Source organism: Osmerus mordax, chromosome 20 (assembly GCF_038355195.1).
Source record: "Osmerus mordax isolate fOsmMor3 chromosome 20, fOsmMor3.pri, whole genome shotgun sequence".
NCBI classification, from domain to species: Eukaryota; Metazoa; Chordata; class Actinopteri; order Osmeriformes; family Osmeridae; genus Osmerus; species Osmerus mordax.
This window is the reverse complement of record NC_090069.1, coordinates 5,180,853-5,195,477: the sequence shown is the minus strand read 5'-3', so window position 1 is coordinate 5,195,477 and position 14,625 is coordinate 5,180,853. Positions and strand designations below refer to the sequence as shown.

At 48.5% G+C, this 14,625-nt stretch overlaps 1 protein-coding gene across 1 annotated transcript in view; it reads right to left on the bottom strand.

Moving 5' to 3' along the window:
* The window catches only part of dcc (DCC netrin 1 receptor), a 129,304-nt gene that overhangs the window by 41,213 nt on the left and 73,466 nt on the right, over window positions 1-14,625 (bottom strand). Inside the window, exons 8-11 of the mRNA XM_067258201.1 lie at window positions 5,554-5,710; window positions 4,569-4,723; window positions 4,161-4,309; window positions 2,615-2,753 (exon numbers count right to left, since the gene is read on the bottom strand). Coding sequence (XP_067114302.1) covers window positions 2,615-2,753; window positions 4,161-4,309; window positions 4,569-4,723; window positions 5,554-5,710 — 600 coding nt within the window. The remainder of the gene's footprint in view (window positions 1-2,614; window positions 2,754-4,160; window positions 4,310-4,568; window positions 4,724-5,553; window positions 5,711-14,625) is intronic.

The window sequence follows — 14,625 nt, the reverse complement described above, 5'->3', positions numbered from 1 at the left end:
AACACACTGTCAGCCGCTGAAAAATCTATCGTCAAATTACATTTCTGGAGATAGACTTTAGGAAGATCAACTGTCATACATTTACTCCCAGTCAGGAGAACAAAAGGTAATTGGGTTAAAGTTATCAGGTGGGGTGGGGGGGGGGTGAAGTCATGTGACGTGCTGGGTTTGTGACATTACTGAGAGAATAAACGAGGTTGTGACAAGAAAAGAGCCTCTTTGTCCTCTTCATCTTCATCAGTGACAAGGGCACCTCAACTGCTTCGTCACGCAGGTCTATGCAAATGACCCCTTCACATGAAGCCTCTCACTGACAGATCGCCAAGGTAACCTTTCCAACATCAAGACGTATCCGCGCACTCCCGGCAACCGCGCCTGCGAATTCCTGTCTGGACTTCCCAACGGTTGAATCGAAAAAATCCAGCAATTCGCCCATTTTATTTGCCGCGGAGAAAAAAAAAGGGCGGGCTGCAGCAATGATGTCAAGGAGATTAAACGACTTGTCTAATTCGATTCCGGTTGTGGCCGTGTTGAACGTCCACAGGTGGCGGTGGGGGTACTGTCGACATGGTGGGTTTCCCGTCGGACTGAGGGTGCTGGCGGTGTGGCTCAGTCTGGTGGACTGGCGTGTGGGAGGGGAAAAGGTCATTAATTACCTCGGAGAAGCCAGCAGTAAAAGAGGAAAGTCGCGGAGGCCCACAATTTCATTAGCCAGCACAAGGGGCCTTAATTAAGCAGGGAAATGGAAAAGGCCGCTCTTGCGGCTCATTTGAAACGTTCGGCAAGCCACCGCTAATGGAAGCTGACAGACAATAAATTCCCGCGGCCTCTTAGCCTCACTGAAAGTAATGCGATGAGACAGTATGGCGGATAAGTAAGTCTTAGGGGCTGTGAGGAGGAGTAACCCCCCCCCCCCCCCCAGGCTGGTCTTGGCACCTTGTGAGAAGAGAGCACTGACAACACACGAGAGAAGTACGAGGGGAGGACTCGAAGAGAGAAGAGGGGGAAGAGGCCAAGGAGATAGGGAGGGGAGACGGGAATAGAGGAGAGGAGCAGACCGTGGTGACACATGAGTAACAAACTGAAAGTAGCGCGCTGGACCAGAAGGCACTATGTGCCTATAAAAACGGCAGGATGCTAGTTGAATTCGAATGAATGTCGACGCTACAGATTCCATATAGGGGGTGTCATGTATGCCCCTTTCCTTGCCTAACATCTAGTCATAGGCGGGTGTATTTAGACAGCTTATCAGAGAGACTTGTGGGAAGAAATGAAGGCAGGCAGAGATGTGTGCCAAACGCATCACAGTGACATCCTGAGCACACCCTGTCCTCCTGTCAGTCCAGGAGAGCGGCGAGGGGAAGCTCACTTAGAAAGATCACAGCGATACTTCCTACTGAACACATGCAGCCTCCTCCCACTTCACACAGCTTTTTGGAAGCAAACATGACACATTTACAGCTTTGCTCCTCTGACACATCCGGAATCACAGTCAATAACCAAACATCAGTGGCTGTACTGTGAGTGTCCAAGCTGTGGGTGCCTTGATAACGGCTCATTTGAATCTGTGAGAATTACAGCCATACATAATCCCGAGGTTAACCCCTAAATCAATAGCTGTGGGAACATTAGCGGGAGACAGTCATCAGGACGGGCCCACCCCACTGGATACAGAAATAGACCCTGTACGTGGGACTCCACCAGAGCCTGATGCTTCCTCTTATAGATTACGAGCAAAGGGAATCATCTTCTCTCTGATCGTCCCCTGTGAGTGACACTGGTTTATGTGGAGAACAGAGGTACTCGGGCTGTGATTCAAGTCGGAGACATCACTGAAATCCCCACCGCGTGCGACACAAACAGCAACGTGGGGGGGACAGCAACGTGGGGGGGACATGCTGAGGTGAGACACACCAAGGAGCTAGCTTATTAGAGAGCGAGCGTATTAGCGTCGCACTTGTGGGCTTCTGACGCCGCCCCCGAGCAGCTCCTCCTGCGGCCGAGAGAGGTTACTGCAGGGGGGACGTAGCGTCAAAGGTAGGTTCTGGGGAGGGGGGCAACCAATCGGAACGGGAGCTGCTGCTGCCTCGATCCCAGGGGATTGGCTCAGAGATTAATTGAATTTGGATGGAAAGAGAGCGAGATTTTGAAGACGGGCGGGGGGTCTAGAGAGGTAATCAGACCATTTCATTATGCCATGTGTGCTGTCAGAGTTGAGTGACACCACGAGAAATTGATTAGGGAGAAAATAAGCATACACTGGTGACGGCTCATGTGTAACAAATGCAATGAGACATTTATTAATGAAGAATAAACTGTGTCATTAATCCTTGATTAAGTTCCTTCACAGGGTGGCTGTTTATCCAGAGCAATCACTGCATTTGAAAGGACACAGAAAAAGTAGCCTTTGAATCCCCCCCCAAAATGTAGAAACAAATTCTAGCATCATTTGTAACCGTTCCTTCCAGAGTCATACCACTAATTCGACATGTACCTGTACGTATTCTGTATGGATCAACAAGAACTGGTCATAAACCGCAAACAAATCCTTATTTTGACCCTTTGCAGCGACCCAGCTAGCCAATGTGAAACTGAGCTTCTTCCCCAGACTTACCATCAGACAACGTGGTGATTCTGAGGTTCTCCGTGGCGACCCCGGGACCGTAGCGATTCACAGCCACGACGCGGACCGTGTACTCTGTGAACTTGTTGAGTCCCTCCATTTTGTAGTTCTGTCCGTTTACCTCCAAGCTCTTGAGGGGCAGACAGTATGATTCAGAGCAGCGCAGTCACAAACACATCATTTGGTTCCCATGGCGTCTGACCTCATGAAGTATACACGTCAAGCTGATGGAACTAGTTCTAAATGACGACTCATTGGATTTCGGCAGTAAAGCCTAATCATTAAATAGTTATTTTCGACCTTTCTTTTGATCACAGACTAGTGGGTGGCAGTGTTTTACATTTAGTCATTTAGCAGACACTCTTATCCAGAGCGACTTACAGTAAGTACAGGGACATTCCCCCCGAGGCAAGTAGGATGAAGTGCCTTGCCCAAGGACACAATGTCAGTTGGCATGACCGGGAATCGAACTGGCAACCTTTGGATTACTAGCCCGATTCCCTCACCACTCAGCCACCTGACTCCCTGTTTTGTTTGTCCTTGTCTGTCACTACCTCAAGACATATTGCTTGTTTCATAATTGCACTGATGTGAGCTTCAGCAGGGGCCAACCAATAGGCTTAGGTTAAATATATCCAGCATATTTGATCCCACATGCCTTATTTCCAAGGCGGTGAAGAGGCAGGGCTGGTTGTGAGCGTGGGAGAGGGTGAACAGGCTTGCCTTCAGACCAAGACTGTTATTGGATCAATGATGTGAAATACAGTAGCCAATAAGAATATGGTAATAACTATCTTCAATTCGACGTGGCCTATTTAAAGTCAAAAAGCAACGAAAAGAAAAGTGAATTAAAAAGCATTTTAATTGATACCCCTAGTTACTTTTTGATGACATATGCTATTTTATGGCGATATGGTTGATTCCATATGCTATTTTTAAGTTCTCCAGTTGGTCTGTTTTCCTTTCATAAGCTGGTTGCATAATCAAGAGAGAAGAGAGGGAATATAAATGAATGTGTCAAAAGCAGATGAATGTACTGTCGTCAGTGCTGTAGAACTGAAGACACAGAGCTCCATGAGCTCTGCGAGTCTAACTGAAGCAAACCAAAGCTGTAAATGTTTAAAACGTAGATAAAATCTTAAACTTGAGCTATACTGTAGAGCTGTAAAGAAGACAAAAAAGTTATGGAGACAGTGCATCTTATTCAGAAAACAGACGACAACGACAGCATATCCAGCTATTTAATGGGATTTGATATGAAATTGTGATTCGATATGAAATAGTGTTTCGATTTTCATTACTCGTAGAAACTAACAGGCAGTTGAAAGATACTGACAGAATATGCACCAGTTGAACCAAGGTATTTCTTTAGTCAACAACTGGTCTGTGACAGACCAATCAAATCAACAGGTTAAAAACAAAACGTACAAAAGAATAAAGATACATATAATCTGCCTTTTGTCTCTTGCTTGCAAGACTTTTCATGGTATAGATCTGTTAGCAGTGGGGTGGGGGTGCGGGTGGTGGAATCACTGACCTGCTCCTTCCCGGAGGGGGTCTCAGTCCACAGCAGCCTGTAGCCCAGGATGGGGCCATTGGCATGGGTAGGGGGGTCCCAGGAGGTTTGTATGGTGCTGGGTGAGATGACCTCCCCTTGGAAGTTCTCTACAGGCCCCGGGACCTGCACTGCACACACACACACACACACACACAGCCATACGCACCCAAGAAGTGGAAGAGAAGAAATGAGTGCATAGATTCATCGCCGAGGGTCTATTCGATCGCCCCGTCTGTTGAGTGTGACAGGCCTGAGAACAAGCTCCAGACATCTGAAAGCTGTGTCCCAGGGGTGTGATCGGAGTCAGTACAGTTTGGGATGTGCTGGGCATTGTTCGGAATGTCTGAGGGCTAGACGGCGGCTGGTGGGGGTCCAGACAGTACTCACAGTCAGCCTCTGTGGTGAGCTCGAGCGGCGCTGAGCTCTCTCCGGGGCCGTTCTCGTTGTAGGCCACCACTCTGAAGGAGTACGTCTCCTCGGGCCTCAGGTTGCTGACGGTGATGTGGAGACTCTCCGGCTCAGACACGTTGACAGACCTCTCCCTAGAGCGCCGCCGTGGAACACAGAGTCAGATCCAGACAACATGGTGTAATCCCTTCCTGTAATCCTCACAGGAAAGAGTCCTAATCCCGGTGGGATTGAATCTCCTCCTCCCATCGCCCGCTAAAGCGGGGCTTTGCCCAGGAAAGGACTTTCATCGAAGAGACCTAATTTATTTAAGTGATTGTCGCTTTCGCAACGCAATCCAACGTTAGAGGGAGTTAGATTTGGGGTTTCCCAGAACGAACACAGTGTGTACCATATTGAAGATTCCACATACACTGCCTTTGTGAATACTAGCATGTTTTAAGGCATGTGTCAATGCACATCGATAGTGCAGTTTAGAGGGTAGAGCAATGGTAGGTTTGGGGTTCATTTTGTGTAAATGATTTCACTGTAATCCTGGATGCACCCATAAAGCAAAATGGGCTCCCTATTTATATGTTCTTGCTGTGGCATTAAAAGGGTTGGTTTGAGAATGAATGACAGAAAGGCGGGTGTTATACATGGATTGAAGAGGTCCGAATTGGTTCATCAGTACGAGCCTTAAAAGCTCCTTAAAAGAGGTAATGATGTCTGAAAAGGTTCCGTCTGGAAAAACTACCAGTGGCAGCGATGCGTCAACTATTTGTTCATGTGTTCACCCTTCCCACAGTGGTGTGCTGCTTATTCAGCCACCTGTACCCACGGGTCTCAAGAGGCAAAAAGAACAACGGCCGTGCACCATTTTAGACTCCATGGCTGACGAAGTCTAAATAACCACATAAACCTCCGACACAGACTAGCTTTGAAGTGCTACGCCAGTTTTCGAATGTCGGTGTGGGCAGCCCACCTGTCCACGCCCTCTTGGGAATAGTAGACGCCGTAGGTCTGGATGGTTCCGCGAGTCTCCTCTGGGTAGCTCCAGCTGAGGCGGACAAAACGGCTGGACACTAGGACAGGGACCACGTCACGGGGAGCGGAGGGGAGGGCGCCTGAGCTGGGGACAACTGGTGGGGGAGGAGAGGAGTAAGTCAAAGGAAGTAGGGGGGCACAGGGCTAGGGCCTGAGGGGCAGTCGTAGGGGTGGCCTCTGTTAAGTTAGTCATTCAGGGGGGGGAGGGAGGCAGGGGAGGGAGGGGGGGAGGGGGGGAGGGAGGGAAGAAGGACGGAGGGACGGAGGGACGGAGGGAAGAAGGGGGGAGGGGGGGAGGGAAGAAGGGGGGGAGGGAGGGACGGAGGGAGGGCGGGAAGAAGGGGGGGAGGGGGGGAGGGAGGGAGGGAAGAAGGGGGGGAGGGGGGGAGGGAGGGAGGGGAGAAGGGGGGAGGGAGGGAAAAGGAGGGACGGGGAGGGAGGGAGAACGGGGGGGAGGGTCGAACAAAAACAAGAGGAGCATGACCAATGGAATGAGAAGATAAGGAAACAAAAAGACCAGGAAGAAAGAAGAAGAGTGATAAAGAAGATCACAGACAAGAACGTGACACATTATTTTTCTTTTTCTCAATCAAAGGTTATTGCAGCAGTAGAATTGTCATGTCGTGTGTGGGGGCAAGGGAGATATTCACAGAGGGGCAGTGAGATGACGATATGGACAGTATGTGGGTGACTTTAATGTATGGATGGCCTGTAGGGTATGCCCTGGGCATTTCTTTGAGAGGTGGGATCATTACATGAAAGCGGCCACAGTAATGTTCTGGATCAAAAGCATTACTGGAATCGGTTAATGGGCCAAATGCAGTAGATGGAAGCTAAATGAAATCCTGGTCACAAGAAGACATCCTTGGATGCTGGTTGTATGTATGCAGTACACCAAACACCTTCCAACGCGGAAACGACAGCCAATTACGTGCTTTTGCACCTTTGCACGCCTGGGCACACTTGCTGAATGATAGCACAGGGAGGCTGGATATTGGAGGCGTCCTGTGCCGTACGCGCTAGTCTGTGAAGGCCTCTGGGAAGGATGGGGGTCCGGAGATGACCTGATAGGTTTTTTCACACCTGGGATGATGCAACGAGGCAGAAACAGCCCTGCCTGACATCAGTCCCTCAGCCCATCACACTGTGACCACTGGGGGATAGGTGTCATGTGCAGATTCATCGTGTTAAACTCACCAAAGACCCCCCCACCGGTGCATTGATACCGCAGGTAACCCAACATCAACAGATTTCACCGAAAAATATAAAGAGACTCTGAAACGTATCTTCTAATGGTTCCGTATATGTCTATATTTATATCGATATATAAATCGAGGAGGTTTTAACCTGGCATAGCCTGTCCCATCTATTTTCCCAGGACGTTTTAACCGTTGACACTTTGGTGAGAAAAATCCAATTTGTCCAAGCTGTCGGAGAGGTCACGAGGAAGCTGCCATGGTCTCTGTGTGCTTGGAATTCTTTCCCTCGACTGGTCAATCCTGCTCTAAACTGCTCCTCTGACCCCAACACTTCTTACTGTTAGTCGAGGGGCACTATTACCAAGCAGGATTGACAAGAAGAAGCATCTTCTTTGCCCGGAGATTTCGGTATGAAAGGACTGCAAAGGCTACGTGATAACAAAACAGTGATCGTTTTGAACACTTCGAGCATGCGAGATCTGAACTCTGAACAGACAAGGACCAAGTACGGTGACAATATCTTCCTTTCCCAGCTTGTTACCTGCAAGGACTTCAGGAATAGAATTCAAACATGTCCGTTGTCAGGCAGTTTCTACGAGGCAGGCATCTAGCTACTTCCCTCTGGTTGTCTTGCGTTGCGTCCTTGTTTCCCAATTCAAAACACCATTTGAATGGGTCATTCTAAACTGTTAGTCAACACAAAAGCAGGCCACATACAATTTGGTACAGGTTTTTTCATACATTTTGTCCATTTGTCACATCTGTATTTCAGCTTGCCATTGGTGCTGTAGCTGGTATAAGCTGGCTTTCGTTGGATATCTAACGGGTTTGGTTCAATCTCCTGTTACCTGCACCAGGCCTATGCTTGAGATAGATAAGTGTTTCAAAGCAAATAGTGGTGTTGTAGTTAAAGGCACCATTAGACCCAAATGACGTCCAGAAGCGAAATACCTCATGCTCTCTCCTCCATGCATCCAATGAACACGCACATGCACACACACACACACACTCACACACACGCACACACACACACGCACGCACACACGCACACACACACACACTCACTCTTCCACCTTGTAAAAACCCTTGGTGCCTGACCATGTCTGGCCATGTGCTTGCATGCAGGTTGCTGGCTTTCCTTGTGACAATATTTCTAGAACGATTGCTAGCTGAAAGTGCCAGTGTAGCGGAATACAATGTCCAGCTTACCACCTCCCCCCACACACAATTCATACATCCACCAGGACACTAAAAGGTTAGTTAAATAACTTTCACCTTCACACCGCACTCAAACACTCATGCAATTGGTTTCCTGACGAGAGAGAGAGAGAGCCGTAGTCCAGATGCCTGGGACCCTGTCGGCCCGACCGCCCCCTCGCATACACACACACACACATCTGGAGCCTTCCAGAAAAGAGGGTAGAGAGAGCTCCATTTGACTGCTATTATACGTCGTTTTCCCCGCCCCTGTGTAATGGGAGCAGGCGGCGCCTCATTAGCCGTGGCTAACCCAAAATGTAGCTAATCAACGGGGGGGGGGGGGGGGGGAGAAAGCCCCCTTAATGGTTTCATCATGGGGGATTCGGTCGCCGACGGAGACGGGAGCGGATCTTGGGTCAGTGATCGGAGTGGAGGCTGTTACCTTCACACCCTCGTGTCTGGCAAGGACATGGTAACGGACGATCGCAACCAAACCTTCACAAAATATTTACACCCCAAAGATACATAGCTCCCTTGTTCTTCTTCTCTCTCTCTCTCTCTCTCTCTCTCTCTCTCTCTCTCTCTCTCTCTCTCTCTCTCTCTCTCTCTCTCTCTCTCTCTCTCTCTCTCTCTCTCTCTCTCTCTCTCTCTCTCTCTCACACATGGAAAACGTACAGACACATGCATTGACTCATTCACTCTCACACACACACACACAAGGTTATTGGAGAAAGATAACAGTTGAGAAAGTGGTGTTTTTGAGCGGTCTACTTTAGACGTTCTATGCCATCTCCCTTGCAGGCCATAGTACCAGACTCTGTTTGTCCTTGTGTGTCAAATACCCAGACTGCCCCTGTCATTCCAGCCGGAGGGTTTTTTCCACCCAATTTCAGGGCTCATTTGAAGGGTGTGCTGTAAACTCGGTTCCACATACAGTACCAATCTAGTGATCTATTGTCCTCTCTCTCTCTCTCTCTCTCTCTCTCTCTCTCTCTCTCTCTCTCTCTCTCTCTCTCTCTCTCTCTCTCTCTCTCTCTCTCTTAGTCTTACATCTTAATGAATCCCACGTGTAGGCACTGAGAGGGTACAATTAGGTTGTTTATGTGAAGCACAGCATACAAGCGCAGGCCCAGGTAAACATTTCCCTGAACTGTGTGAGCAATATAACTTTTTTGGGGGGGGGGGGGGGGGGGCCGACAAGCATGTGGCAGGCTTATTGCCGCTGACTAAGTCTACATCAGGACATCTGTTTCCTGCTCAAACCCCCACAAACGTGTGGTTTGGAAAATTGACAGATGCACATGAAAGAGCCATTTTTAGCTTGGAAGGTTTGTGATACTTCAAAGACCATCACGTTAGTTTAAGTAGTAATTTCTTTAAGATGTGTGGGGAGATTCTTTCATAGGGAAAAGTCCCAGGACCCCTACTTCACTCAAGCAAAAGGAACACTCCCTTAGGAAAACAAATATGAACCTGGTCTTGTATTCAGAATCCAAAGTTGTCACCCAACAATGTAAGCCAAGCCTTTTTCAGAATCTAGCTTCGGATTTTCACATCCTAGGGAAATAATGACGGGTTGACTAAATGATATAATTTGAGACATTTGGAGTTAATGATAGGGCTTTAAATGTTGCAGTGATCTGGATCTGAAAAAGGTCACCAAAAATACACTTCGAACGATGCCAGCATGAAAACGGTACGTGCAGGCTTTTTACTACACGGAGGACAGATAGAAGTTGAACCCAAAAGTTGCAAACTCATATGAGGGATTACAATCTATAAAAAGAGATTATGGTTTAATCTATTCTGTAGAAAATTCTCAGTTAAGTCCCACCCGATGCGGTTCATACTTGTATTCAGAACAGATGTTTGACATGAATTGTTTTGCATCAAAACAAACAAACGAGTCCCTTCTGACCCAATCTGAGCTCTAATGCTGCTGCTGATAAAATCTGACACGTCGGGATATTGCTCGTGTTGACTGAGATCCTGAAATAGCAAATTCAATACAAATCTATCAGCATTAGGGTTCCAAATAATAATACTGTGTTCTCAAAGCAATGGAAGACACCAGACTAAAAACGTAGATTATGTGTTCAAATGAACTGTGTAATTAGAATCCATGGAATAGGTTTGAGAAGACTAAATGAAGGGACATTCAAAACAGAGTTCTTTCACATCACTCAAAAGGTGCGTTTCGATGCCCCATTTTTAGGCCCCCACGCTTATTTTCTCTCCAATTTCCCCCCATTCAAGCATTGACATAATTGTCCCTGTTCAGTGGATGATAAAGGGCTCGATAGTGAGGTGTTCTATCACAGACGGGATCAATTTCTGAAGCTGGGCTAGGGGAAACCTGTCAGCTTCGCGGATGCCCCCTCCTCCGCCGTGAATCGATACAGCAGGACGTCGCGAAAAAAAACAGAGTGAAAATGGAAGACGGGGGAGAAATATTTTCCTTTCGTCTTGTCTCGCTCCCCCCCCCACCCACCATGGCCAGAGGCGAGGAGCCGCGCAGAGTTTGTCATAGTCTATTATCAAGCCCGCGACAAATATGCTTTTAATGGAATAGGAAAAAAGAGAACGGGGAGAGAAGGTCATTAAGATGGAGCTCAATCAATCTGGCCAAGACAACTGCAGGAATTGGAGCTGAGAGTCGATGGTCTGTCTTTGTCTATAGGTCTATTTCTGGCCAAACTCTCCTGCTAGCCCTCCAACAATAGCATTGTACATAAGCCAAGAAATCTGTAGAATACATGCATTCCCCTAATTCAAACTCCCTATTGTAAGTACACTGGCAGATCAGTGCATACTCTAACAATATCGAACAGACATACATGCAAGCTATTATCACCAATGGTACACTGTCTTCAGAGTGTGAAATCCATGAAATGTGAGTGTATAAGCGTGGCTAATACACTGTACGGCAGTGTTTGTAGTAACTGCGGGGAAAGTTCCACGTCTTGCCTTGACGACGGAGACGAGAGAGAGAGCTCCATATTGTTGAGCTCTCTGTGCTTTAGCCGTGTCCACCGGGATGATGAGAATTTTCACGGCGGGGGTTTATCCCCTCGTTGTGTGAGTGGCAGATCCCAGAGCGGTCCGATCAATCATCGCAGCGGCACACACACCGCTCACACCTTGACCATGACCAGAGAGAAGCCCTCTCTTTCTCCCTTTCTCACCCTCACCCTCCCTCACACATCTTCTATCCTTTGCTTTTCTTCTTTCTTCTTTCTTTCTTTCTTTCTTCTCTTTCTGTCTTTCTGTCTTTCCTGTCTTTCTTCTCTCTCTCTCTCTCTCTCTCTCTCTCTCTCTCTCTCTCTCTCTCTCTCTCTCTCTCTCTCTCTCTCTCTCTCTCTCTCTCTCTCTCTCTCGACCCTCTGTTTGGTTATTTCTCCATTTCTCTCCCACTCTTGCTATGTTTATATGTTTTAAGTTTCCATCTCAGTCCTTTTGCCTCCTTTTTCTATGTCTCTCGCCCTCATTCTCTCTCTCTCTCTCTCCCCCGGTTTCTCTCTCTGGGATATAAATATCATGATTGAAGAGAAAAGAAATTGAATAAAATTAGATGAAAGCAGCTCTATACAATCACTGCACTACTCATAAACACCAAAGCACCATTAGGTAAGGTTCCAGTTAGTTTAGCCCATTATTTTTCGAACATCTCCACCTTAGCACATATTTCAAATAAAATGTCTGAAATTGGAGACATTATGTTCATTTCTCGCTCCTTTCTCACACCATTACGCCAAATGTGCTAGATAACTTGCCTTGCATGTCAAGAAAACCATAAGCTTGCGGGTGAAGATAGGACTAGATACGCTTGTTCTTTAGAAGGGAACCTGACGTTAATCTTCAAATCAACATGCAACACATCTTCCATTGTCATGTGAGCCCACGTCCCCTCTCTTCCTATTTCCAGCCAGTGGAGGAAAATCCGGTCTCATTTACACAATAACAATAATGTGTTCACCCAAGCGTGAATGTAAGCTGATTGGGTGATGGTGCTAACCAAGGAGTAGTGGAGCGGAAACCCCAAAGAACGAACGCTTTAGTGAGCCATGTTCTTGACACCAGTTACGCCTCACATCTCCTCACAAAAGGGACCTCTGGTACGCCCAAATCTTCCCTCCGCCGAACAGTCTCCCACATATCCGCTCTACCACAGTGATGCCCCGGGTTGAGTCTCCAGGAAAAAGCAGGGAGGGATTTTCACTGGGTGTCAATGATAGCATTCAGCAACTGTACATCCAATGCTTGTTTAGGGGACTGTTAGGGTGAGCGCAATTAGCTGAGCACTTCATTGGCCCTCACGCCAAGGAAGTGAGATGGCTAAAAGTACATGGAGACAAAATCAAGTCTAGTTGTGGTTCCAACATCTAAAGTTTCCATTTGGACAGCATACCAACCAGGTCACAATCCTCATTAATCCTAAAAGAAAGAATATTATCATCTATGAGCTGTCAAAAAAAGAGAGGAGTTCTTTTTAATAAGGCAATACGGCAGGACGTTCTCCTACAATCGTTTTTGTAACATACAGCTCGGGGGGAAAACATAATTTTCCTACTGCGGTTTCTCACCAAATCATCAGACTGGATTAAAAAAGGCTACATGTGAGAATTTAATATAAATGTGATTAGCATTAATCTAACGGTGATGTAGTGATCACCGTCGGTGGGCACCTATGCCTGGGAGGCAGCCTAACTCTTGCTTAACCTTTCACAGCCGTAATCAGACGCAATGAAGGCGCTCGAAACCGCGACGCCGAGCCGCGCCACGGAGTCGCCCAGGGGAACGCCAAACTGGAGCAGGGAACCAAAGCGCGGCACAACACCTCACAAGCTTTTCTTCCTCTCACCTAAACTGGGAGGCCACACGCCTCTTTAAAGACACTCCCACCCCCCCACACCCCCCACCCCCACAATACTCCCAACCCGACCTCACAGCAATCCAACAAGACTAACTCATGAATAACAGAGCAGAGCGTGGAGAGATCTGTGTTGCCACGGCAACAGACCCAGATCCCCCCCCCCCCCAGTTTAGTCAAAGTCGGAACTTACACCGGGCGTAAGGAGTGGGGCATAGGGGAGTGGGGAGTGGGGGAGCGTCAGGGGAATGGTTTGGCTGTGTTCGTCTGGGGGGGGGGGGGAGGGGGAGTAGGGTCCAAGTAAGGTCAGAACTTCACCATAGAATACAGATCTGTCACGTCTGACCTATGGCAAGGGCTCGCTCTCTCTCCCCCCACCTTCCCTTTTTCTTCTGCCATTCTTCCTGCATCAGCCAAGGAGAAAATAGGGAGACACTGAACCATGACTGCCAATCACCCCTGTTGCTACTGATATATTTACATGTACTGCTGGCAGGCAGTGCATGTGTGTGTGTTTGTGTGTGTGTGTGTGGGTGTACTGTGTGTTTTCTGGGTGTGTTTGTGCGTCGTGTATGCGTGGGGGTGCAGGGTGGTGGTGGGGGGTTGGGGGGCAGTGTGACCTGTGGAAGCGGGGGGGGGGGGGGGGGGGGGGGCAGAATCAACACTTGTTCATTGAGGCAGCCATGGATGACAGAACAAATTAACGCAGGTGTCAATAATTCATCCGAGTCAGGATTCCCTGGCTGGGAATGCTAAAATACCAGTTTCCGGGGGCTACGCTCGCTCAGCGGGCTATAATAGGGCGGCAGCTGGGAATGAAGCAACCACTGTCCCACTTTCGAAATGCCACTGCCTCGCACATTTACAGAGAGATGACTCAGCATTCGGAAAGGACGTTAGCGAAGCCTCATTGACGCAACATTCGGACCTAGCCAAGGGGCACCGCGGGGAGGCAGTCAGGCCTGTGAACAAGGCTCTCCGGTCCGAAGCCAAAACCAGACAGACCTAGCTGTGCTACAAAGGCAAAAGAGGATGCAAATCGGTAACTACTCTGTAACGACTGTTAGGGGGGAGAGGGGGAGCGGTTCTGAGCATCCGTCCACCGCTGTGGCCAATCGTCTGTTAGCACCGAGAACCCACGGAGGGTTCCGCGACAGTGACAGTGTCAGAAGGACGCTCCCATTGTTTCGTCCCCCCCCCCCCCCCCCCCCAAAACGGCTCGTTTTATGAATAATTCACGGTGCAGCACCTCTTTTGCGATGGCATCCGTGAGGCAGTTCCACATCCATCTATATGAAAAGCAGCCCGAGACACCTGCCTGAGAAGCTCCTTGCATTACCGAGCGGCCTGATCCTGGATACAGGGCTGGTGGGCACACAGGCAAAACGGCAGCCATCAGCGACTCATAATCAAAATTAACGCACAGCGGCGATGTCGCCTGAGGAATACTGATGATACCAGTACACCCTGCAGCCCCCAACCCCCCAACTGCCCCCCCCCTCCCCCAACCCCCCCTTCCTAGTTCAATCTCGCTCCCTAGCTCTATATCTTTATCTGTTCCTTTCGCTTCCTCTATCTTGCCTGCTGTATTATCTGTCTGCCTCTGTCCAGTACCTGTCTGCCTCCTGGCCAGTCTGCCTCCTGGTCGGTCTGTATGTCTGTCTGCCTGTTTGGCTAGCCTGTCAGTCTGTCTGTCTGTCTGTCTGTCTGTCTGTCTGCCTGTCTGTCCTGCTAGTTTATC